Source organism: Aquarana catesbeiana, linkage group LG03, assembly GCF_042186555.1.
Source record: "Aquarana catesbeiana isolate 2022-GZ linkage group LG03, ASM4218655v1, whole genome shotgun sequence".
Taxonomy (NCBI): domain Eukaryota; kingdom Metazoa; phylum Chordata; class Amphibia; order Anura; family Ranidae; genus Aquarana; species Aquarana catesbeiana.
Window position 1 is genome coordinate 574603306 of NC_133326.1, and position 25835 is coordinate 574629140.

At 43.5% G+C, this 25835-nt stretch overlaps 1 protein-coding gene across 2 annotated transcripts in view; it reads right to left on the reverse strand.

Annotated features, from left to right (window-relative positions):
- Positions 1–5452: 5452 nt before the first annotated feature.
- Positions 5453–25835, reverse strand: part of ARHGAP8 (Rho GTPase activating protein 8) — a 157531-nt gene continuing 137148 nt past the window's right edge. For both annotated transcript variants that reach the window (XM_073621928.1, XM_073621931.1), the window contains exon 13: positions 5453–13186. In XM_073621928.1, coding sequence (XP_073478029.1) covers positions 12989–13186 — 198 coding nt within the window. In that variant the 3' untranslated portion in view covers positions 5453–12988. The remainder of the gene's footprint in view (positions 13187–25835) is intronic.

Here is a 25835-nt window from a genome sequence, read left to right on the forward strand (position 1 = left end):
TATGGGCTAGAAAACCAGTGTGAACGAACCTTTGATTTTTATTTTTATATTTTTTACTTTTTTAATTATTTTTACTTTACTAATTCACTAATTATTTTTACTTTGTTATTATTTATTGCATTTTTTTAAAACTTTTTTTCACAATGCTTTGGGGGGACAGCAGCAGACGGTGTCAGTAGAACAGTGGATGGTGTCAGTCAGTAGGGCAGTGGTTGGTGTCACTAGTATTTATTTTATATTTAATTATTTTTTTCAACTGCCCCATTGGGGGCTTTGAAATTTCTGGGGTCTAAACAGACCCCTAAAGTCTCACGTTTTAGAAAGAGAAAGGGACTGAAGAAACACATTCCCCAGTCCCTTTCTCTGTAGCCTCAGCTGCACTGCAGATGAATGAACAGGAGACAGAGGCTCATGTTCATTCATAAACTGAAGCATAATAAACACAGTTTACTATGCTTCAGCCATGAATAAACACACTGAATGATCAGCGCACATGGGGATGGGGGCAGCTAGGGGAATTGAACAGTGAACAGGAGGGGGTGATCAGTACAGTTAGGAGGGCAATTAGAGGAACCGATCCCCTCTCTGTACAGCAGCTGAAAGCAGTGGGAGGGGTACGTTGTGGATGAGTTTACCTGCAGAGCACTGTTGAAAACTGCCGCAGTGTTACACTTTTCACACTGCTCTGCTCCACAGGTGACAGCTGCAGGGAAGTGTGAACGGGGCACAAAGAAAACCATTGTTTTCTCTGTTCCCTAGCAGAGAGCTGCGTTGTTCATCTACAGAATGTGAACAGGACCTAAACCTTTTTTTTCTATCTTAGAACACACTGACACAAATCTTGACCAATTTTATCTTTTTTTTTTTTACTTCTCCACTCATACCGACTCCTGTTGATGACAGCTTGGTCTCTGTAGTGGCAGTGCATGATTGAGCATGCTCACAGCACAAATACATTATTGATTCTGCATATATGTATCATACCATTGTCAGCAGTGGTGTCATTTCACCCCAGCTGAGAACGGCTAGTTGACAGAACTCAACAAAGTGCCAAATAGGTGAACAGTGAGCCACTAATACAATTCCCCAAAACACTGTTAGCTTTATTCAACAAGGTGCAATGATAACATGCAACATTTGAATTAATCTTTACTTAACCAATTTGATTTAGTTTACTGTAGACAAATAAAAGATGATTGTCGATTGGCTGCCTTGGGATATTCCACTATTATATACTGTGATCCAGTACCAGGCCGAGGCAGAAAAGCCACAGCCTTGGAAGCAGTGCTGTGAGGGGTAGAGTTGGGGTGGGATCCTCTCCTGCATTGCTCAGCTGTCTTCTGCACTATGCAGGTCTGAGCGGTCAAACTGATAGCTTAGTCCTGAAAGTTTCACAGGGAGTTCTGTATGAGGAGCTTTCTCTCCTTAGCAATTTTATTTAGCAGAATTTTGTTTTTAAACCTCCCTTCACACAGACAAACCGATCGAGTTCTTCAGTTTTTCAGGCGGACCTGATCGGACCATCCATTGCTCTCTATAGAACGGCGGATATCAATGGACATATGTCCATTGACACCTGCCAACATCTGATCCCATCCTGCCTCTAAAAACAGACAGATGGGGATCCGTTCCCCATTCGTCTGGCAGATCAAATGAAAGTCGGATGGAAACGGACAGGCGTTCCGTTTCCATCCAACAGCCCATAGAGGAGAGAGAGTTGTGTCAGTGTTCACTCTGCATCAGAGGAGCGGACACGAACCTGTCATCCGCCTGCTCAGCGGGGATCAGCGGAGAGATCTCCTCCTGAGCAGACGGATCTGCTGGCGGACTCCGCCAGTATGAAAGGGGACTTAATCATTTGTATGTAAACTTTTAAACATTTGCATTTGTTCAGGTTTGTAGAATCAAATAACAAATATATACTAAAACCAAAAAATACATGTGCCTAACCAAAAAAGTATATTTACTGTATATACTCGAATATAAGTTGATCCGAGTATAAGTCGAGGCCCCTAATTTACCACAAAAAACTGGGAAAAACTGGGAGGGTGAGAAATGCAGCGGGTCAACAATGCCCATCTGCAGCTGCCTGCCTCCATGTGTCCTGTGCAGCCTACCTGTATCCTGTGCATGTGTCCTGTGTCCTGTACATGTGCATTTGTCCTGTACATGTGTATGTGTCCCTGTGTCCTGTACATATGTATGTGTCCTGTACATATGTATGTGTCCCTGTGTCCTGTGCATATGTATGTGTCCCTGTGTCCTGTGCATGTGTATGTGTCCCTGTGCATGTGTATGTGTCCCTGTGCATGTGTATGTGTCCCTGTGTCCTGTGCATGTGTCCTGTGCCCTGTGCATGTGTCCTGTGTGCATGTGTCCTGTGTCCCTGTGTCCTGTGCATGTGTCCTGTGCATGTGTCCTGTACATGTGTAGGTGTCCCTGTGTCCTGTGCATGTGTCCTGTGTCTCTGTGTCCTGTGCATGTGTCCTGTGTCCTGTACATGTGTATGTGTCCTGTGTGCATGTGTCCTGTGTCCCTGTGTCCTGTACATGTGTCCTGTGTTCTGTACATGTGTATGTGTCCTGTGTGCATGTGTCCTGTGCATGTGTCCTGTACATGTGTAGGTGTCCCTGTGTCCTGTGCATGTGTCCTGTGTCTCTGTGTCCTGTGCATGTGTCCTGTGTCCTGTACATGTGTATGTGTCCTGTGTGCATGTGTCCTGTGTCTCTGTGTCCTGTGCATGTGTCCTGTGTCCTGTACATGTGTATGTGTCCTGTGTGCATGTGTCCTGTGTCCCTGTGTCCTGTACATGTGTCCTGTGTTCTGTACATGTGCATGTGTCCTGTGTGCATGTGTCCTGTGTCCCTGTGCAGCCTACCTGTTTTCTGTGCAACCTCCCTGTGACGATCTCCATCCTCCCTGTGGCGATCTCCTCCGATCAGCATGTGATAATACACTTCGGCGGCCATTCCACTGTTCAAAATCCATGCCTCCTCCTCGTCTGTGATAGGCAGAACACTCAGCAGTCAGCGGTCAGCCTATCATGGACATTCTATCATTCTCATACCACGGACGAGGATAAGAGAATGTTCGTGATAGGCTGTACAATGACAGCTGGGAAATGGAGTGTTCAGCCTATCACAGACGAGCAGGAGGCACGGCTTTTGAAAGCTGGAATAGCCACCGAACGAATTATCACACACCGGCCGCCGTCTGCCTGTATGACACGCTGATCATGCAGACAGACAGCGGTGACTCGAGTATAAGTCGAGGGGGGCACTTTCAGCCCAAAAAAAAGGGCTGAATAATTCGACTTATACTCAAATATATACGGTAATTATTCTAGTGTGTACGTGTTGTTGCCACTTACCACTATTCTGTGTTCCCACACAACACAAACATATTTAACCACTTGCCAACCAGCTCACGCAGATATACTGCAGCAGGTTGGCTCTCCTGTGCGAATTGACATATCTGTACGTCAGTCTGTGCAATGGGAGCACGCCCGTGGTCTCAATTTCTGCCAGTGACTCATGATCGCTGTGTACAGAGGCAGAACAGGGAACTGCCTATAAAACAAGGCGATTCTCCGTTCTGCCTAATGACATGACAGAGATCTACTGTTCCCAGCGATCGGGAACAGCTATCTCTGTCATGTCCCAGGGAGTCCATCCCCCCTACAGTTAGAACACACCTAGAGAACACACTTAACCCCTTGATCGCCCCCTAGTGTTAACCCCTTCCCTGCCAGTGTAATTTTTACATTGATCAGTGCATTTTTAAAGCACTGATCAATTTAATAATGTCACTGGTCTCCAAAAAGTGTCATTTGGGGTCAGATTTGTCCGCCGCAATGTCGCAATATGACCTGACTAGTTCTTTACTGCGATGTTAATCGTGCCTAAAAGCAGTACCCTGAAAAATCTGCCTCTTGCCTGGAATTCCTTCTAAAAAATTGCAGTGCATTTTCTGGTATGTACCTAGGCACTCCTGTGCACACAGCCTTATCTGTATATCTGCAGTGTGAGATCTGCTAAGGCACTGCTGCCTCTGGCTGCTAGTCGCAGGAGATTTGGAGTGAGATTTGGTGATGTCACTATTGTGCTGCTCAATGTTCTCCTTGATGAAGGCTCAGATATGAAGCAGCAAAGCCCCTTCCTCTACCAACATGGCCACCTCGACAGAGACACAGTGCAGAACAAGGGATGGTAAGTCAGCAGTGGGGAAAAGATCCGCTGCAGGCGGACCAGAGCCAGTACTGTGTCAATATGTGCCCTCTGCGTGTATTTTTTGAACACAGCTTCCAGAGTTGTGTTTTTTGTTCCCTCTTATATTAGTTATCATTCTTCCATCTCACCTCAGATGTCACTGTTGCGATTACTCTTTGAAGCAGACTTCGATCAGTTCAGAAAAGCAATGCCAGAACCTGTTTGTACAGTCATTAGCTTGTTAGCAAATGTAAGTCTAAGGCCCCTTTCACACTTGTGTGACTTGTCCTGCGACTTGGGACTGCAAAGTCGCATGACAAGTCGTACCCCATGATTTACAATGAGTACCATTCATATCTGTGCAACTTCAAGTCACAGCGACTTCAACGTAGTCCCTGCACTACTTTGGTCCAACTTTAATGCGACTTGAGGTCCATAGACCTCAAGTGTACACAGGCATTGCTTCAAGTCGCATCAAAATCGCTGGCAAAAATGCGCGACTTTCAGGTCGCACAAGTGTGAAAGGGGCCAAAAGAGCACCATGTCCACGAACAAGTTAGGATGCTTAGAGCAGCTCTTTTTGTTGAAGCCCTTAAAATTACCCTGTCAGGTGACAAAAAAGAATAAGTTGAAGCCTCCCTGCAAGAAGCTGAGCTCTCCAACGGCCTGTGTGTCCTACCTTCTCCCCCAAATACAGAATTCCCAACGCACACATTCCTGTAAAAATGGCTGTATTCAAGAATATACACTACCAACCCCCCCCCCAGTTCAGTAAGGCTCCAGTGTCCCAGTCATTCAACGCTTCCAAGAGTGTGGGAAACTGGTGTCCCCAAATGTATGTCATGGTTCCATCCCCTGACCCTACTTTATAGGTGTGGCCTTTATGCAGCTGGGCATTATTGTATGATATAAAGATCAGATAAGTTCTAAGAAAGAGTTCAGGACCTATTAAGACTACAACAGCCACTTGCAGTTTGCATCATCTTGCATTGCATGAAGACAGCCCATTCACGGATGGACTTTCAGTTCACCATAACTTACAGAAAAGTGCACATGACCCTTTTGTTACAACACAGTGTACCACAATACATGTGCATGGTGATGCCCACCACTGTAAAGTGCGTTGGGGTGCCACTGATAATGAAAGGCAAAGCAATGCACTGTGTGTAGAGATATTTGTTTCCGTACCCTGCAACACTCAAATGTGAACGGACCCACAAAGTACAATAACCACACACACCAGGTAAGAGTGCAATATTTTACCAGGTTTTCTTTTTAAACAATACATCATGTAACAAAATATCCAATATAAATATTAATCTTGTGACCTTAAACAGTACAAAATCAAGTAACAAAGGCGTCTAAGACTCATTCACATGGGTGCTGGGGCCCGTAGACCATGAATGGGCCATTTGTTTATGTGACTGCAGTTACCAGATGCTGCATGCAGGCAGCCCATGTAAGTGTATGGGGACACAGCCGCTTACTCTAATTTCACAGGTATGAGGATGTGTGTCCCTGAAAGCAAGCACTGTGCGTTTGGGGCCACTCACTGACATGCTTGTCAAATTAGGATGCGCAGCTGTGTCTCCATACACTTACATAGACTGCTTGCATGGAGCATCTGGCAACTGCAGTCACATAAACAAACAACCCATTTATGGTGTACATGACTCCATGTGCATGAGGCCTAAAACGGTTCCAATCACCGGTAAGGAAGGAAGGAATACTATATCAACTCCTTGTGTTCAGGTCACAGGCCCCAGTTTCCCCTTATCTTTTCGCCTCCCTGAGACCCTCTAATTGGGTGAGACTGAAATGATATATCTGGCATTTGACAACCCAATCCTTATTTAAAGTAATCATGTCACAAATCTGGTTTTTCAAAGTAGAAAAAAATAAAAAATAATACATAAGCAGAGGCTACCTATATGTTAAAATGATGAGAAGATCAAGATGTACAGGGAGTAGGAATGGCATATTTTGTCTTTTGTGACCGTGCTTCGACTTGCTATAATAACCTGCTCTACAAATGGACCAATAGGGAGGTGGGAGAGGGGACAAATATACCCCTTACTAGGTATGAACAAAATGATTTTTAACTCTGCTGCTCTCTCTCTGTGTATGACCTATAAAATGACCAAGCACCATTACCAAGCTCTGTGTTTTACCCCCTCAATACCAGCATGTTACTTCATTTCCAAAAAAGGAAATCACCTTGGGGTGTCTACGTTAAAAAAAAGGAGGCCATTTTGGGGGTATTAGTACTGTCCTGACATTTTTAACAGAGAGTAAGGAAAATTGTTTTTTTAACATTTTTGGTCTTTTTTTCTTTTTATAATTTTTTTAAAAAAACTGCAGTGGCTATAACATAACACCAAAAGAAAGCCCTCTGCCTCAAAAAATGATATAAAATTAAATTGAATATAGTGTTGCATGATCAAGTAATTGTACCTGTTAGGGCTCATTTACACTTGCTTCGGTTTCAACGCACTTATTAACCACTTAAGGACCAGCCTTGTTTTGGATTTTAGGTGTTTACATGTTTAAAACAGGTTTTTTGCTAGAAAATTACTTAGAACCCCCAAACATTATATATATTTTTTTTCTAACACCTTAGAGAATAAAATGGCGGTCGTTGCAATACTTTTTTTTGCACCGCATTTGGGCAGCGGTCTTATAAGCGCACTTTTTTTGGAAAAAGTGCACTTTTTTTAATAAAAAAATAAGACAACAGTAAAGTTAGCCCAATTTTTTTTTATATTGTGAAATATAATGTTACGCCAAGTAAATTGATACCCAACATGTCACGCTTCCAAATTGCGCCCGCTCGTGGAATGGCGTCAAACATTTACCCTTAAAAATCTCCATAGGCGACGTTTAAAAAATTCTACAGGTTGCATGTTTTGCGTTACAGAGGAGGTCTAGGGCTAGAATTATTGCTCTCGCTCTACCGGTCACGGCGATACCTCACATGTGTGGTTTGACCACGGTTTTCATATGCGGGCGATATTCGCGTATGCGTTCGCTTCTGTGCGCGAGCTCGTTGGGACGGGGGGCTTAAAAAATTTTTTTTTTTTTTTTTAATTATTTATTTTACATTATTTTATTTTATTTATAAATTTGTCACTTTTATTCCTATTACAAGGAATGTAAACATCCCTTGTAATAGAAAAAAGTATGACAGGACCTCTTAAATATGAGATCTGGAGTCAAAAAGACCTCAGATCTCATATTTACACTAAAATGCAATTAAAAAAAAAAAAAGTCATTTAAAAAAATATGCCTTTAAGAGGCATGGACGGAAGTGACGTTTTTCTTAGCCTCATTCGTCTCCAGACACAGCACTGACAGGACGCGATCGCCTACACCTCAGCTCCAGTAAGCGGCGGAGGGCACCGGATCGGGGCGGGAGGGGGTGGCCCTCTCCCACCACCGATAAAAGTGATCTCGCGGTGAATCCGCCGCAGGGACCACTTTTATCAGAAAGCTGACTGCCGCACGAAAACTGGGATACCGGGGTTATGGCAGCTAGCTGCTGCCATAACAATGGTATCTGCTGCCAAATTTTGGACGTACATTGTCATGCGGCGGTCAGTAAGTGGTTAATAGGTAGTTTATACTTGCTTCAAAACATGGCTTTGGACAGGCTTTGTTAAAGCTCTCTGAACGATAGTCAAAGCCCCTGTTCCTAAATAAAATGGTTAGCTTACAGTCCTGTTTACACCTGCATTTGCTTTACTTTGGTTTTGCTTCAAAAATTATACCCCATGTAGCTTTAGAGGTGCTTCAAAGCGTCTTCAAAGCCTCCATAGAAGTCTATGGCAAAGCTCGCTTAAAGCCCCACGAAGTCTCACCGAAGCTCCACCAAAGCCTCATCGAAGCCCCACTGAAGCCTCATCGAAGCACCAAGCAAAAGCAAGGTGTAAATAGGACTGTAAGCTAACCATTTTATTGTGACAGGAGCTTTGGCTGGTTTTCAGAGAGCTTTAACAAAGCCTGTCCGAAGCAAGTGTAAACTAGCCCTCACAGTGCTGAAAACTGAAAAATGTCCTGGTAATAAATGATTAGTACAGGCTGGTATTCAAGTGGTTAAAGCTAGGGACATCCAATGGGACCCCATTGATCATTGACATGACCCATGTCACACATTGATGAGATCCCACTGCATATTCCTAGCTTTACACATTAGTTTTTTTTTTTTAATATATTTCATGGTAATTATATGCTAGTGTTAATAAACAAAGTTGTCACTGATACGGCTTTGTTCGTCAAAGTCATGTGATCTCTATGACAGTACTGACATGGTGCTCACACAGCTTGGTAGATAAACAAAGGATTATGCCGCGTACACACAAGCGGAAATTCCGCCAGCAAAAGTCCGATGAGAGCTTTTGGTCCAAAAATGTGACCGTGTGTACGCTCCATCGAACTTTTGCTGGTGGAAATTCCAGCCAGCAAATGATTGAGAGCATTTTCTCAATTTTTCGGTCAGAAAAAGTTCTGATCTGAAATTCCGATCGTCTGTACCAATTCCGATGCGCAAAATTCCTACGCATGCTCGGAAACAATTCGGCGCATGCTCGGAAACATTGAACTTCATTTTCTTGGCTCATCGTAGTGTTGTATGTCACCGCGTTCTTGACGGTCGAAAGTTCAGCAAACTTTTGTGTGACCGTGTGTATGCAAGCCAAGCTTGAGCGGAATTCGGTCGGAAAAATCTTGGAAGTTCCGCTCGTGTGTACGCAGCCTTAGGGTTAGCAATGTGGTAGGATTAGCATTTTTGGCCTAAAAACATGTTCCAGCATAGCTGAGACCCAAATGCTTGCGTAAAAGCCACTTGTGTTCAACCTCCCCATTAATACAAAGCATACTGGTAAAATATCAGCGAGATGTCAAAAGTTTTGCAGAAATTTCAGTCAAACAGAATCTCCCAATTTTGCTCATTTCTACCCTTAACATGTACCTTTAACTGCCTATAACTCTTGTCATTTTTATGTGTAGCTTCTACTGAAGGCGGTCTCTGCTTATTTTATTTTTCTTCCTTTAGGACATTTTTAAAAACACACTGATCTCACACTTCCCAAAACTACAATTTTTAAAATTGTGACTTCTCTGAGCTGCCCCTATCATTCCGTCTTATCCAGTGTTTCTCAACCTTTTCCCATCAAGGTGCCCTTGAAAAGTATTTTCAGTGTTGGGGCAAACCAGTCTAAGCCTGGGTTCAAACTGAATGTGGGTTTGAAATTGTGCGAGTTCAGCTGGACTCGCATGATTATAAACCGGCATTACAGTCTGACTTCAGGGCGGGGGGGGGGATTTGACAGACATCTGTGCAGGTTCATGCACAGACTACTTTTGGGAATCAGTGCAGCGCCGCACTGACGGTGCCGTTTCCGACAATAGGCTCCGATTTGGCATGCGATTTGACATGTCAAATAGGCCCGGTGTGAACATGAGCTAAGACTTTGTTCCATGACACACCGTAACGTGAACCAACGAGCTGCTCTATAGCAGATGCGCAGGTGTGCCATTATTTTCCTAATGATACCCTCACATACTGGCAAACGTGGTGTGTTTTCAGTACTATGTGATTTTAAAAAAAAGGGTGCAGGACTTTTTTCCTTGCGTCTTTGCAGGTAGGGCAGCCCATTGAAAGGAATGGGCTGCCCTGAATGTAGCACATATGTGAACCAAGGGCTCATTGATATGTGAGGTTCAGGGGCGGTAAAACCACACGTTTGAGCCATTTTTACCATCAACCCCTTTCGCTGCAAAGACAGCAGTCAGGGGTGTACACATGCTGTGGCCGCAGCTGGAAGTATACACTCAGGTGTACCCATCCTGCATGCATTGCACATGGTTGCGGCATGGTGATGCTCCATTTAGGGGTTAAAACAAGGGGCGAAGAGGTAACATATTGCCAATTCACCGCTTGTCAAATGACTCTGAAAAGCGATCTGAGCATGGATCCCTTTTTAGAGGAGAGACAGTCCTTGCTGCTATTATGAATGAGCCCTAAAAAGCAGTCCTGATCATGCAGAATTAGGTGTCAGGATTAAAAGTAACATACACACACACACACACAAATATAGAAAGATAGAAAGGCGCACCTACAAACACACACATGCAGTTCTCATAAGATTACATACCCTGACAGAATTTTTGATTTCTGTTCCATTTTTCAGAGAATATGAATGATAACACAAAAACTTTTCTTTCACTCATGGTTAGTGTTTGGCTGAAGTCATTTATTATCGATCAACAGAAACTACCCAAATCACCCTGATCAATAGTTTACATACCCTGGTGATTTTGGCCTGATAACATGCACACAAGTTGGCACAAAGAGGTTTGAATGGCTATTAAAAGGTAACCATCCTCACCTGTGATCTGTTTGCTTGTAATAAGTGTGTGTGTATAAAAGGTCAATGAGTTTCTGGACTCCGGACAGACCCTTGCATCTTTCATCCAGTGCTACACTAATGTTTCTGGATTCTGAGTCACGGGGAGAACAAAAGAATTGTCAAAGGATCTGCGGGAAAAGGTAGTTGAACTGTATAAAACAGGAGAGGGATATAAAAAGATATCCAAGGAATTGAGATTGCCAATCAGCAGTGTTCAAACTCTAATCAAGAAGTGGAAAATGAGAGATTCTGTTGAAACCAAACCACGTTCTGGTGGACCAACTGAAACTTCAGCCACAACTACCATTAAAATTGTTCGGGATGCAAAGAAAAACCCACAAATAACTTCAGGTGAAATACAGGACTCTATGAAAACATGTGGTGTGGCTGTTTCAATATGCACAATAAGGAGGAACTTGAAGAAAGATGGGGCGCATGGTCGAGTCGCCAGAAGAAAGCCATTACTACGCAAATGCCACAAAGTATCCCGCTTACTATACGCCAAACAGCACAGAGACAAGCCTCAAACCTTCTGGCACAAAGTCATTTGGAGGGATCAGATCAAAATTGAGCTTTTTGGCCACAACCATAAATGCTTCATTTGGAGAGGAGTCAACAAGGCCTATGATGAAAGGTACGGAGGTGGATCGCTGATGTTTTGGGAATGTGTAAGCTACAAAGGCAAAATTGTTGGCAAGATGAATGCAGTATGTTATCAAAAAATACTGGAGGAACATTTGCATTCATCAGCCAGGAAGCTGTGCATGAGACGTACTTGGACATTCCAACATGACAATGATCCAAAACACAAGGTCAAGTCGACCTGTCATTGGCTACAGCAGAATAATGTGAAGGTTCTGGAGTGACCATTTCAGTCTCCTGACCTCAATATCATTGAGCCACTCTGGAGAGTACAAAACGTACAGTATGCAAGACCGACCAAGAATTTACAAGAACTTAAGGCTTTTTACCAAGAGGAATGTGCAGCTTTGCCATCTGAGAAGATAAAGAGCCTCATTCACAAATATCACAAAAGACTTCAAGCTGTCATTGATGTTAAAGGGGGCAATACACAGTATTAAGAACTGGGGTATGTAAACTTTTGATCAGGGTAATTTTGATAGTTTCTGTTGCCATTATGATTTAAAAAGAGTAAACACAGTTGATTGATAGTATTTGGTTGAAGCTATTTATTAACCATGAGTGGAAGAAAAGTTTTTGTGTTATCATTCATATTCTCTGAAAAATGGCCACAAAATCATAAATTCTGCCAGGGTATGTAAACTTATGAGCACAACTGTATAAGGAGGCGGAGAGCTCAGCACTCAGGAAGACATTCCCCCCTTCCCCCTTCCACTGCTTTTACATTCCCAAGTGCCTTCACTATCCTGACCTCATCTCATCTGAATGCCTTTCTCTACCAGGATGCTGCAGCACCCCTGATGACCTCAGGTGACACCCCGGTTGAGAAAGGCTGGTCTAACCAATTTGGACTGACTAACATACTAAGGGCTCATTTAAACGTGCAGTTGGGGTGGGGGTGGGGGGCAGGTGGTTGAGCCGTGTTTTTACTGCCCCTAATGTCCCCCCTCCCTTCCTTGGGCTGTAAAGGCAATTGAACTGAGGTGTACACACGCTACAGCTTGGATGCGTTGCAGCAAGAATTGTACTCCCTGTTGCGTTCAGCTGGCAGTACCGCCACTGAAATTGACCTATTCATGCTATTGCAAAGTGGTGGTGCAGCATTTACAGGGCTAAAACAGGTGGGGAGGAGGTGACATATAGCTTTCTCAATGCTGTCAAACACCTCTGAAAAGCGATCCACCGCAGATAGCTTTTCAGAGGTGCAAAAAGGTCTACCACATGTCTTGTAATGATGCTCATTGGACCAAGTCATGACCATTGGGGGGGGGGGGGAGGTAATCAGTGTGTGATGGCCACAAGCAATGCTTCTATTGCATTCTACAATGAAGAGAAAACATCCCACATACTGTACCCCCCCCCCCTTTCCTACTAAGAGGAAAAGCGAGAACTGTGTCCACTCTAGGAATGACACAAGACCAGCTTTCTTTCTTGTATAAATCGTAATATGACTATGGCAAGGAGTGAAGGGCTTAGCAGAAGAGGTGAAGCGAATGACAGAGCAGGAGAAGGAATGTGAGTGCCTCTTATGAAGGCAATAAACATTGAAAACATGGAAATGCACCTGTTCTCCCACCATACCTAGCTATAGAGGAAGCCAAGAGGGGCGGCTATGTAGGGCCAAGAGAAGCTTGGTTGCAGCAGCAAAGGTGAGACTATCCCTAGCAGTAGTAAATTATCATTGATCGTCATCTTGTTTCTGTAAATTGTCCATTATATAGTCCATGGGGGTTATGGGAGTTTCTCACCCAGGACAGTCCTGGAGCTGAAGATTTGTGGGTAGTATTCAATAAGCAATTCTGTGAATGTGTTTACTGGGACCAGAGCATTAATGGATGGGGTTCCTTCTTGCGGCCACACCAAATTCAGTCCAAACACACAGCCCAAGTTTGAGGCGGTCATCTTATTGTTGATGTTCTCTTGAGAAATCTGCCAAGGAAACAAATATTAAAGTAAATAATAAGAAGAGAAACTAACATTTCAAACATCAGCAAACAAGATCAAAGTACTATTCATTACTCCCAAAACGTCAATTTTTGGGGGTAAGAAGGTCTCTCCAAGAGTGGAACTTCCCCAGAATGGTTTTTGTCTCCCACAAGGGAATAACCTGGGTGTTGCTCTCTTGAATCTGGACACCCCAGTTTATTATTTAAGTTATGGTGAACATAGGGAGGCATCACCATCATTTGGCTTTGAAAAGGTCACAGTAGATGTAGGCATTCTGGAATATCTCAGCCATAGAGAAACATTGACAGCTGTACACAGGCAAATACTTCAAACTGCCAGGAACTATGATCAGCTGAGTTCTGAGTACAGCTGACCATTAATGGTACACTCTGGTTGAACATGGACCTTTGTCACTTAAAGTATGTCTAAAGCAAGCCCTGAACCCCTTGGCAGGTTTTTATTACTGTCTGTGTCCCTGCTTGCAATGTTCACCTTTTTTTTTTTTTTTTTTTTTTTCAGCCTGGTGACTGGCGTCAGTGGGGCAGGAAGTGATAGGAAATCCAAAACGTATATAGTGCTCATCAAAAAAGTTGGTAGATAAAAATCTTAGAATAGCCTGTTCTGCTAGTAGCTGTCTTATGTTGTCTTCCCTTACGTCAAACAGATTTTCTCTCATTTCCTCTTGTGTGTACAGGACAGGAAGTGAATTAAAATCTACCTAAAAGGATACATCTGATGGGTTTTAATCAATAAATGCTCTATCCATACCTAAAAAAGTGTTTCAGTTTAAAGATAAGCCCCAGGAGACACACCAATACAGCTCTCTATTCATTTTGAAATGTATCTTTTTAAATGCAAGAAGTGTAAGTACGTATCTGAATTTGATTTGGTATCAGCCTCTCCCAGCCCTGTACAGGTAGAGCACAGACTGGGAGAGGGAGAAGTAGCACAAGGAGCTAATTGGTTGTTCCGCAATTGAGAATGCTGATACAAGGAGAGAGCAGAGTAACAGAGAAATTAGCTAATCAGTCTATTGCTTATCCTTTCACTGTCCATTGACAGGCTGGGAGAGGGACAAGACCTGTAAGTATTACTTAAAGTGATAGAAAACCCTTTTTTTTTTTTTTAAACTTGTACCTTTAGGTAAACCTATAATAAGGTTTACCTGTAGGTATAGTGAATATCTCCTAAACCTGCACAGTTTAGGAGATATTTACATTGCATGCAGCTGGTGACATCACCGGGGCATGCCCTCTGAAGGGACGACATACCCATGCCGTCCCTTCAGAGCTCAGTGCCATCATCTGTGACTCCCACGTGCATGCGCGGGAGTAACGTCATTGAGGCACAGCCAATCAGATGGCCGCAGAATGCGAACCAGGAAAGAAGACTGGCTGAAGATGGAAGTTCCTTCAGCGGTGACAACATGCCGCTGGAGGGCTTCATTCTAAGGTAAGAATTTCATAACGTGCTAGTATTGCGATGCATACTAGCTCATTATGCCATTGTCCTACATGGTTGCAAAAAAAATGCGGATTACTACCGCTTTAACTGCTGCAAAGAAAATCAGATCTCTAGTCCTTCCAGGCAGGTCTGCACTGTGTGGTAGAGAGAGCTGTGTTAATGTCAGAACTGAATAGACAGAAATGGAAATCCTTTGGCAAGTAAAGCAGCTCTCATATATGTACGGCCAGATTTCGATTTTGGGGGGCCCGGGCCCCTCATACACAGAGTTGGTTTACATTCTCAATGACAGTCACACATTTTTTAAATGTATGACACAACATCACACTCATTCATAGCACTCTGTGTGTTTCGCTTGACTTGCCAAAATTCATTTTTAAAAACAATACAATGTACCAGTCCAGAGTAAAAACATACAGATGATGGCCGGCAAAATATTATTTCCCATTTACTAAAAAAGTATTTTTTTATTATTATGTATATTCTTGTATTATTATCAATTTGTATTGTTTTAATTTTTTTTATATTATTTTTGTATAGAAGGGGCCCAGGGCAGCTGTCCCTGTTGCCCCCTTATAAATCCAGCACTGCTATATATATATATATGCCAACTATGTGTTTAGCTCTTTGTCTGCAGTTGAGATTTAAGTCTCCAGGCATCACTGCTGAATCTGACGGGGGCTTTACCAATTATTTTCCTTATACAAAAGTGAAAAAAAAAAACTGCCATTACATGCATTTGTAATACACCCAAGGGAATACATCTTACTATCTCAATGCCACAAATTGTGTTAATCAGGTTGCCTTAGTCTGGATTTCCGTTTGTTTGTCAGTAACTCCTGGAAATCCCATTGCCCAAAGTCCCCAATTCCACAATGCAGTATCCTGGCAGTAGAGGGGCTGCACAGCACATGGCAATTGATCAGTGACTGCAGGATCATCCAGAAGAGGCACTGTGAAATCCCTGATTAGTCTAAAATAGATCATTTTAAAAAAAAAAGTAAAGAAGAATATTAAATGCAGATGTTGGGAAAAGGTGTTTCATTTGAGTCGATCGCGCACTAAGGCAAACCGGGCCGACACTCGGATTTTAGTGCCATTGCAGTGTTTGCCGGCTAGCACTGGCAGTTCATTGATTGATTTTAATTATTGCCTGGAGGTGCTCTTGAAATCCAAATAAAAACATATTATCATGAAAAGGGAATGGAGTGAAATTAATGTTTTATCTATTTATGTCGCTTTCCCATAACACATTCTGCCATAATAATGTGGTTCCGCCCGCGCGATTAAAAAGCTAATGACTTTAATGTGTCACATGGGGAATCGCTAATATCATTCTACTAACTGACTAATCAGATTTATATTCACATTGAGATAAACATTTCTGTCAAACTGACTTCTGTTCAAGCCGCCAGAAATCTCCTTGTGAGTGCGCCCTGCTAACTCCAAATGAAAGAAAAATGGGATTCCAATCGTTTTCCTGGAAGTAGGGAAAGCTTAAAATACACCTAAAGGCTCCTTTATGGCAGTCTAAACAAGTCCTAAGTCCAATTCCCTTTGTGATACACAAGCCTCAAAGTAAAAAAAAAAACATGAAACCTAATGAGCGGAAACATTTCTTTTTACTGAAAAGGCATTCTATGTCACAATTTTTTTACACTGTATACTGAGCTGCCTTAGTGCAGTGTACTTTACAATCTCGGCATCTGCTAGGTGCCGGGATGAATTTAATTCCTGTACACATGTGTGGAAGTTACGTCATCCCAGCCTGGTCAATCAAGTTGACCCAGAAAAAGCTGTCAAGATGTTGGTGCCTGCAAGGGAGCTAGCAGATGTCACATTGTTGGAGTGAAGGTGAGTAGTAGTAGTTCTGCTTAATGTGATTGTAAAGGTTTTTTTTTTTTAAAAACAAACATGTTATACAGTACTTACCTACTCTGTGCAAGGGTTTTGAACAGAGCACCCCCAATCCTACTTTTCTAGGGTCCTCCAGCAGCGCTCCTGGCTCCTCCTCTTCATCGGGTGCCCCCACGGAAAGCTGCTTTCCATGGGGGCACTGGTATGGGCACGCTCACTAGTCCTGCTGCTGCGTCCATTGACACAGACAGCAGGACTTGGCCCCGCCCCTGGCTCCCGTGTCACTGGATTTGATTGACAACAGCGGGAGCCAATGGCTGCTGCTGCTATCAGTCTGTCCAATGACGACCCGAGACAGCGGCTGGAGCCGCTGGGCTCATGCTCGTCGCTGGAACGATCGGGTTCAGGTAAGAAAAAGGGGGGTCTGGGGTGCAGCTGAAGCACAGGTGGTTTTTCACCTTCATGCATAGAATGCATGAAGGTGAAAAACCATGAGACTTTACAACCCCTTTAAGTGCTGCAGCACAGTTCTTCTCTCTAGCAGAATGCATCAGTTTACTTGGATGAGACAAACCACTTAACAGCTGATCATTTTAATCACCCCTGTCAGTGTTATTTGTTCATTCAAACCCTTATTGCAAAAGGAAAACTGTTCGCTGTAACTGCTTATAAAGTGTGACAGAGTTTAGCTTCAATTTTTTTTAATGGTTCTAAATCTGCTAATGCATTTAACAGTACTCCCTTCTCCCCCAGCTGACTATGCTTCTATCTACTATGCCTCCTTTTCTCATTCCTTCAGAGTTGTGTCTTACTAATACAGGTGGTGTGTAGGGCACGTTCACACCTGAGCGTATTGGAGTCGTGGTCATAATCACACAATTTTATCACGGAATTAAAGCAAAATGTGCGACGCACTCGTGGTGCCATTATTTTGTAACTACTTCAGCTCTGGAAGGTTTTACCCCCCCTTCATGACCAGGACATTTTTTGCTATTCAGCACTGCACTACTTAACAACTGTGCAGTCATGCAATGCTGTACCTAAACTTAAATTATTATTTTATTTTCCACAGAAATAGAGATTTTTTTGGTGGTATTTGATCTGGGTTTAATGGGTTTTAATTTTTTTTTTATAATGTACACGACAATTTTGAAAAAGAAAAACAATATTTTTTACTTTCGGCTATAAAACATAACTAACTGCCACTGACATCACCAGTGCCATTATTACAGTGATCAGTGCTAATAATATGCACTGTCACTGTACTAATGACAGTTTGTCACGCTTTCACTTTTGTTTATGTTTTTTTCTCACTAGGATGAAGGGTGTGATTCCCCAGGCTTGCCCTGATGCCCAGGGAGAGGATGTGTGGCCTTCTGGTTCCTTACTCCCCTTACCATGGAGGGGTGGAGGGGAGGGGGGGTATCTCTTCATGCAAGCCCCTCGACCTAGTATTCAAAAATGTCAGCTTCAGCTGATCTAGAAGAATGGGGTCTGCCAGACCTTCTGGCTAGGCAGACCAGTCGTACCCTATGTCCATATCAGAAGCCTCGAGCCCTGGGGGAACAGGAAGAGGTCTTACCCCTTAGGGGTGTGGACTAAAGTACACCTTTAAGAGCAATTTTTAGTGTGTTTTTCACATGCCCATTTTTTGTTCACTTAACCACCTTGGTGGTATTCCCGAGTGTGGCTCGGGGTGAAATTTCATTACCATTAGTGGTAACCCCAAGCCACACTCGGGACTGCATCTCTGGATCCTGGAAGAGGTAACTTACTTTGTCCCCACAATCCCACGATGTACTCCCGCTGTGTCCGGCGGCTGGATCTTCCGCCCAATGCTCTGTGTGTCCCGGCTTCCCTTCCCTGCGAGCGCCGTGACGCAGGGGGGTGGAACCAGCGGCAGATTCAAAATGTATAAATCACAACATACACAATACATTGTAATCTTATTGAATTACATTACTGTTTTAAATCATTTGACCTCAGTTTGCCCCCAGTGCTTTGTCCAGTGCCCTTGCCTGCAGTTTTACTGTTCTTTCTGCCTGGAAACTGGAGAACAACCATGGCATTCAAAAAGCATGCCTCCACATCAAAGCGGTTTATGACCTGCTGGAAAACAGCGATAGCGATAAAGAATCACTGGCAGAATTGAGAGATAGCGAATCATGGGGAAATTCGTCATCAGACACAGAAAGTGATTTCAGCGACGATCCTGCGACTAAGCTAAGTGATGTGCGGACTTGGCGCTCTATTGACTGCGGTACGGATCACGCAGCGCCCCCAAGATTCCCATTTACTGGAGCACCTGGTATGAAAATAGATGTTGAAGATGACAACCCCTTGGCACACCTACAATTATTTTTGACCAATTAGGTTATTGAAAAAATTGTTACGGAGACAAACTGGTACCAAGAGCAACAAGCTGCTATGCATCAGAAGTTTTCAAGAAGTAGAAAGTGGAACCAGTGACCAAAGAGGACATTTGAACATTTCTGGTACTAATTCTTTAGGGAGTGGTGGGGAACCCCTGCAGAAGAGGTATTGGACAACCAATAAATGACTTGCCACTCCATTCTTTGGCATGGTCATGAGTACAAATTTTCCCTTATAATGAAGTATTTGCACTTTGAAAACAATGAAGAATTTGATGAAACTACTCATCCAGCACCAAAACGCAAGAACATTTGGAAGTATATCAAATGATTATGAAGAATTTCCAACGGAGCTATGTGCCAGATAGAGACATCAGCATAAGGGAAGGCTCAGCTGGATACAATACATGGCATTGAAGAGAGCACGATTGACGTAAAATCCTTCATGCTATGCGAATCGACAACTGGTTACATTTGGAATGTAAAGAAAAGGAACCAAATTTAACCCAAAAAACAGCAATTATGGAATGGCAACTGCAACGAAACATTCCACACGGCCGCTTGAGTGCTTTCCTCATATACTGCTTCCTCCAGTCTGAATATAGATATCAGATATTCCCAACCGCTGACAACCACAACAAGGCAATACTTGGTTGCTCAACATGAACAGTCTTATATACAGTTGACAAGGAGGTTCTCCCCCCCCCCCCCCCCACTCCTGCTCCTGCTCATATTACTCTAACAATACACCTGTAACCAGAAACATAAATTAACATGTGCTAATTAACCACTTCAGCCATTTGGCTGGCAAAAGACCAGAGCACTTTTTGCGATTCGGCACTACGTCACTTTAACTGACAATTGTGCGGTCGTGCGACGTGGCTCCCAAAGAAAATTGACGCCCTTCTTTCCCCACAAATAGAGCTTTCTTTTGGTGGTATTTGATCACCTCTGCGGTTTTTATTTTTTGCGCTATAAACAAAAAAATAGCGACAATTTTGAAAAAAACGCATTATTTTTTACTTTTTGCTATAATAAATATCCCCCAAAAATATAAAAAAAAAAATTTTTTTTTGCTCAGTTTAGGCCAATACATATTCTACATATTTTTGGTAAAAAAAAAAAATCATAATAAGCGTTTATTGATTGGTTTGCGCAAAAGTTATATCGTCTACAAAATAGTGGATAGTTTTATGGCATTTTTATTAATAATTTTTTTTTTTTTACTACTAATTGCGGCGATCAGCGATTTTTATCGTGACTGTGACATTATGGCGGACAGATCGGACACTTTTGGCGCTATTTTGGGACCATTCACATTTACACAGCGATCAGTGCGATTAAAAATGCATTGATTACTGTGTATATGTGACAGGCAGTGAAGGGGTTAACCACTAGGGGGCACTGTAGGGGTTAAGTGTGTCCTAGGGAGTGATTCTAACTGTGGGGGGGGGGGGTGGGCTAAGTGTGACACCACATTAATCACCGCTCCCGATTACAGAGAGCTGTGATCAGCGTCAGTGTCACTAGGCAGAACGTTCTTCCTTTCTGTGAGACGATCGCGGGTATCCCCGCAAACATCGAGTCCGCAGGACCCGCGATCACACTCACGGAGCTCACGGCGCGAACGCAAGCCTCAAGCGGTTAACTAATCCCTTAAAGCAGCCGAAGTGACTCCGTGCCCGCCTGGCCATTGTTGTGATTAATCAGGATTTCACTACTAGGTCAGACTTGTTGTCACCGAGCTTCACACATTAGATTATACATTATCATAACTATAAACACAGGACACCTTCTCACAATAGCAGCAGCTCCAGTAGGAGTCGGCCTGTCTCCTACATTGTACAGAGGCCAATGTGATCAGCTCTTTCAATTAACATGTTGAGTTCAGAATCAAGCAAACCAGGTATAGTCTTTATATATATCCTGGGAGATATTGTGGATAAATATTACTGTCCCATTTTAAGTAATCAAAGCCATATTTTCTCAGTCACCCGGCGCCCCTAATAAACATAAGTTAACTTAGACATAGGAGGTGCATGGGGAGCTGAAACAAGGGTTTCCCAACCTTTTCAAGGTATTCAGGGTTCCACGGGCCCTCCCATCACATCTCTCCCCTTTCGGCAGAAGACTAAAACAAGAGGAGACCCCAGATGGGTCGACTCTGAAGTTAGTCCATAGTTCCAGTCCCCCAATGCCTGTACCCACACAGTACCCCAAACAAATTGTTACAAACAGAGCATTACTCATCCAGCCAACCTCTGCCTCTCTCATAGAACATAGATGGGGAAGTGCAGACTGGTCCTTCCCCCTGGAGTCCCTTCAGCCACTGGAGAGAAGAGAGGGTGGCTGGGCTCACTCCATCATGCTCTTGGGCATCTGGACCGACTGCCCAGCATCCCTGGGGGTATACAGGTGGACACTGAAGTACCATCCACCTTTAGAGGAACTCCATCTTCTGTTAGTTGAGGGCAGATGCCATGTTGCCAGCACTTCTGCTGGGAACCTCACACCATCTGCTCCGGCTAACTGTTGGGGAGGGAGGCCGACTGCCCCAACTCCCTAGAACTCTGTAGTTATTGGTTGGTAGCACTCTGCCTGGTTGCCAGCACTTCTGCTGGGTTTATGATAGTGGAGACCGTAGGCCCATCCATTGACACCAGATCAAGCTGCAGTTGTGAGGTGCTGATTTGCATTCTCTCCTTGGGTCCTGATCTGCTGCTCGGGAGTGACTGCCACCTCCTCACCCTGGGCCTTCAGAACTGCCGCAGGTGTGGAGCAGAGGTCTTGGACCCTCTGTCCAGTTGCCAGCGCTTCAGCTGGGTTGGTGTCATCATTCTGGGGCGCCATCCGCTGCTGGAACTCCCTTTCACTGGTATTGTCTCCCAGGTGCACAAACCCTTGTTGGGTAGGGGGAATGGCTGCTTCCCCTCCCTGCATCTCTGAAATCCACTGGAGAAGAGGAACCATCACCTTCTCACCTCGGGCCTCCAAAACTGCCACGGGTGTGGAGCAGGGGTCTGCAGTACTCTATCCTGCTGACAGTACTTTTGCTGGTGGTTCGCTAGGTGGTTCCTTCTCTACAGAAAAGTCGATTAAATCACTAGTCTCTGTAATTGCTGAAAATCCAGAGCACAGGCTGGTGACACTTGGGCCCAGTGCCAGCACTCGAGCAGGTGACGCATAATCTATAACACCCTCTGAACAGTCCATTAAGTCCATACATTCTGTAATCTGTGGCTGGAGAGATGAGCTGACTGCTCCATCTCCCGTATCCTCATATGGCTGCTGAACAGACGCATTCCTCCATCCAAGATCATCCCATGCAGAAGAAGGATCGTCAAGGTCAGTCAGCACTTGCATCTGCCATAAGACCACCGAGTCCATAGCTGCGGTTGCAGGTGGGAAAAGCACACTGTTACTCTGCCACATTGCCAACTCTTCAGCCAGGATTTCAGAGCTGTCGACTGGTACTTCTGGTCCAGGCCCAGGCGAAGGGAGCCCAGCCCTGGTGCTGAGCAGAGTCTAGCAGCCATCTGCAGGCAATCTCCAGCTCCCATTCCTGTATGGCCAGAAACTCCATATCTTCCAGTGCCCAGTACACTTCTGAGACATTCAGTTTGTCTTCTCTGAAATCCATGATTTCGTCCAACCGCCACTCCAAATCACTTCCAAAGTTATGGTCTCCTGTCAGCTTCACGTACAACAGTCCCAGGCCACTGTAGCCAAAGCCTTCCGTTGGGCTGTCATCCGCTATCCAGGGACATGCTTGGGATACATGCCACCGGAGGGCTCTGTAGCTCTCATCCAGCTCTCATCTATCTCTGCCCAGACCAGCCTGCTTAAGGCAGCTGTCTGCTCCTTGTGCATTTTTTCTCCCAAAAACAGCACCCCCATACTGCGACCAGTACCTTTCCTGGATGGAGGGGAGAATTTTTCTCTGGTGTCGCCACTCACGGGCTAGCGTTTCCTTCCAGAGTTCACAGCGGATAGAATCATACCATCCCAGCAGGACCTGCTCTGATACTGGTCCTCTGTGCTGTATCTGCATTTCTCGCAACCTCCTTCCAAATTCCTCTTCCATGGTGGCTGGTATCTGTACCTCTCCTCTCCTGCTATCTGGAGCTTGGATCCAGGTGGAGGCGTGGATGTCGCAGACTGCAGGAAACATCCCACTGCTTTCCACCAATGTAACGAAACGTCCCACACTCCGCTTGAGTGCTTTCGTCATATACTACTTCCTTCCAGTCTGAATATAGATATCAGATATTCCAACCAATCCCAACAACAAACAAGGCAATACTTGTTTGGTTGCTGAACATGACCTGATTAATTTGAGATGACATACAAATATATACAGCAGGATGGCAATATAAACTGTAACCAGAAACCTAATTAACATGAGCTAGTTATCTAATCATTTACCCAGACTTGATGACTCAGAGATATGACCTTTCAGGGTAGACTTGCCGTCTCCTCACTCACAACTTACAATACACATAAGTATAAACACAGGACACCTCCTCACAATAGCAGGAGCTCCAGTAGGAGTCGGCCCGTCTCCTACATTGTACAGAGGCCAATGTGATCAACTCTTTCAATTAACATGTTGAGTTCAGAATCAAACAAACCAGGGATAGTCTTTTTATATATCCTGGGAGATATTGAAGATAAATATTACTGTTCCATTTTAAGTAATCCAAGGCCCTCCCATCACAGCAACATCTTCCGTTCTTTCACTGATTGAGCCATTGCTAAATCAGGGCTATTGTGTAACTACAGACAACTTTTACACATCTCCTGAACTTTAGGAGTTCCTTCTGCAGAACAAAACGGATGCCTATGGAACTGTTAGGGCTAACCGGCGTGACATGACGCCACTCTTTAAAAATAAGAAGCTCAAGACTGGAGAAATGGTTGCCTGGAAAAAAGGCAATATGATGGCACTGAGATGGCGTGACAAAAAAGATGTGTGCCATAATACCTCCACTGTCATGGTACGCACAAAAGGTGGGAAAGACATCATGAAGCCACAAGTAGTGATAGACTACAACACCATCATGGGAAGTGTTCACAGAGCTGACCAAGTAATGACATTCTATCCAGCAATGGGAAAACAACAAAAAAAGTACTACAAGAAGATCTTCAGGCATCATCTTGAGCAATGCTTGTGGAATGCCTACATTCTGCTCAAAAAAAAAGAGTGACAAGCCTGTGGTTCATGCTGACTTTATTTGGAAAGTTGCCAAACTGATCTTTCTGAACCACCAAACACCATTGGCTGTGAATAGATCTGGATGTCGTGCTGCTGGCGTTGTCCAGCCAGAACGCCTAACTGGTCGTCACTTCATGGAATACATCCCACCAACTGAGAAAAAGTCAGCACCCACAAGGATGTGTGTGGTTTGTTGCTCAAAGCGTGATGACAGTGGAAAGAAAATCCGAAAGGAAACCAGGTTCCATTGTCCTTATTGTGACGTCGGACTTTGTGCAGTCCCATGTTTCAAAATGTATCATACACGGATGTTTACTGAAGCAATATGACTAGTATATTGCACCCTTGTTTGGACAAATTTCTGTGTTTTTGATTTGATTATATTATTCACTAAAATGTATTGAATAAAATGTATTATTATTATTTGTTATCATTTATAGTTATTTATTATATTATAATTTATGATTTTGTGTTTTAAACTTTATCATACCCAGGATGTCTACTAGTCTCTTGTTTGGACAGATTTAAGTGAGTTGTTCCTACGAATTACAGGCCTACAATATAAAACGCCAAATTTCCATGCAAAACAATTGTACCGCTTTCAGCATTAAAAATCTGACATAATCATACCGCCAGGGAGGTTAATGGTTTTCCCGGTTTAGGTTTTTGAACCACCGCAGATTAAAAATAAACAATAAAATAACACTGGACAGGAATGGTTAACATCTAGGGCGCTCAAACGGATAAATGTGTGCCTAACAAGTGTTTATGTGTGTACTGTGTGTTGCCTGTCACTGAGCACGCAATGCCAAATGCGTCTGGCTCGGTGTCAAATTTGGATATTTAGGCTTCTTTGGCGCGTTTTTGGAGTGGAGGAAGAACCATTCAAAATGGACAGCATAAAAAACACAGCACAAAAATGTGCAAAGTAAGCGACACGGTAGCGTCACTCAGGCGTAAATGGGGCTTTACTAGCCAGATCACCAGGTGAAAACAGAGGGGAGAGAAGCCAAAGAAAAGAAAACTAATGCAGCCACTACATCTAACAATTGGTAAACTGCAATATATTACATTTTTGGTTTTGGCGTTTAATACAGCTTTAAAGTGTATTCAAAAACAAAATAATTTTTTCAGCTTTGGATAAAGTGTGGAAGGATTAGAATCCTGTCAGGTTTTTATTGCTGTCTGTATCCCCAGCTGGGGAGATTCAACCTCTCTATTTGTCCAGGTTAGCAATACCACTGAGACATAAAGCGACGGGAGATCCAAAAGCCTACAACTGTCACTGGAATAGACAAAGAGGGGTAATTATTCAATTGTGATATTGGTTGCAATGACAAATTAAATGCACTTTCCCCATTTGATGCACTTTTACTTTGGGGAGATTTCCTCTCACTTCCTGTTGTGTCTCCGAGAAAGGAAGTCAAGGGAAATACTACAAAAAAATACAAATCTTTTTAAAACTATACGTTTTAACTGTTCTTAATATATTTATTCTTTAATATATTCAGCCCTATAAACCACAGTAACATATCTTACAAAAAGATTCTTTGCCGTTATGTATAATTAGCCAGCTCAGCACACACCCCGCCTCCATCCTCACTTGCCAGATTTAAAAGTAAAATACCTATTCTTTCCCTGAAATGGTAAAACAATTAATGGCGTGTCACAGGTGAAAGACATTATAAAAGTAAAAAGGCTCCTCTAGTCTAGGAAGCTAAAA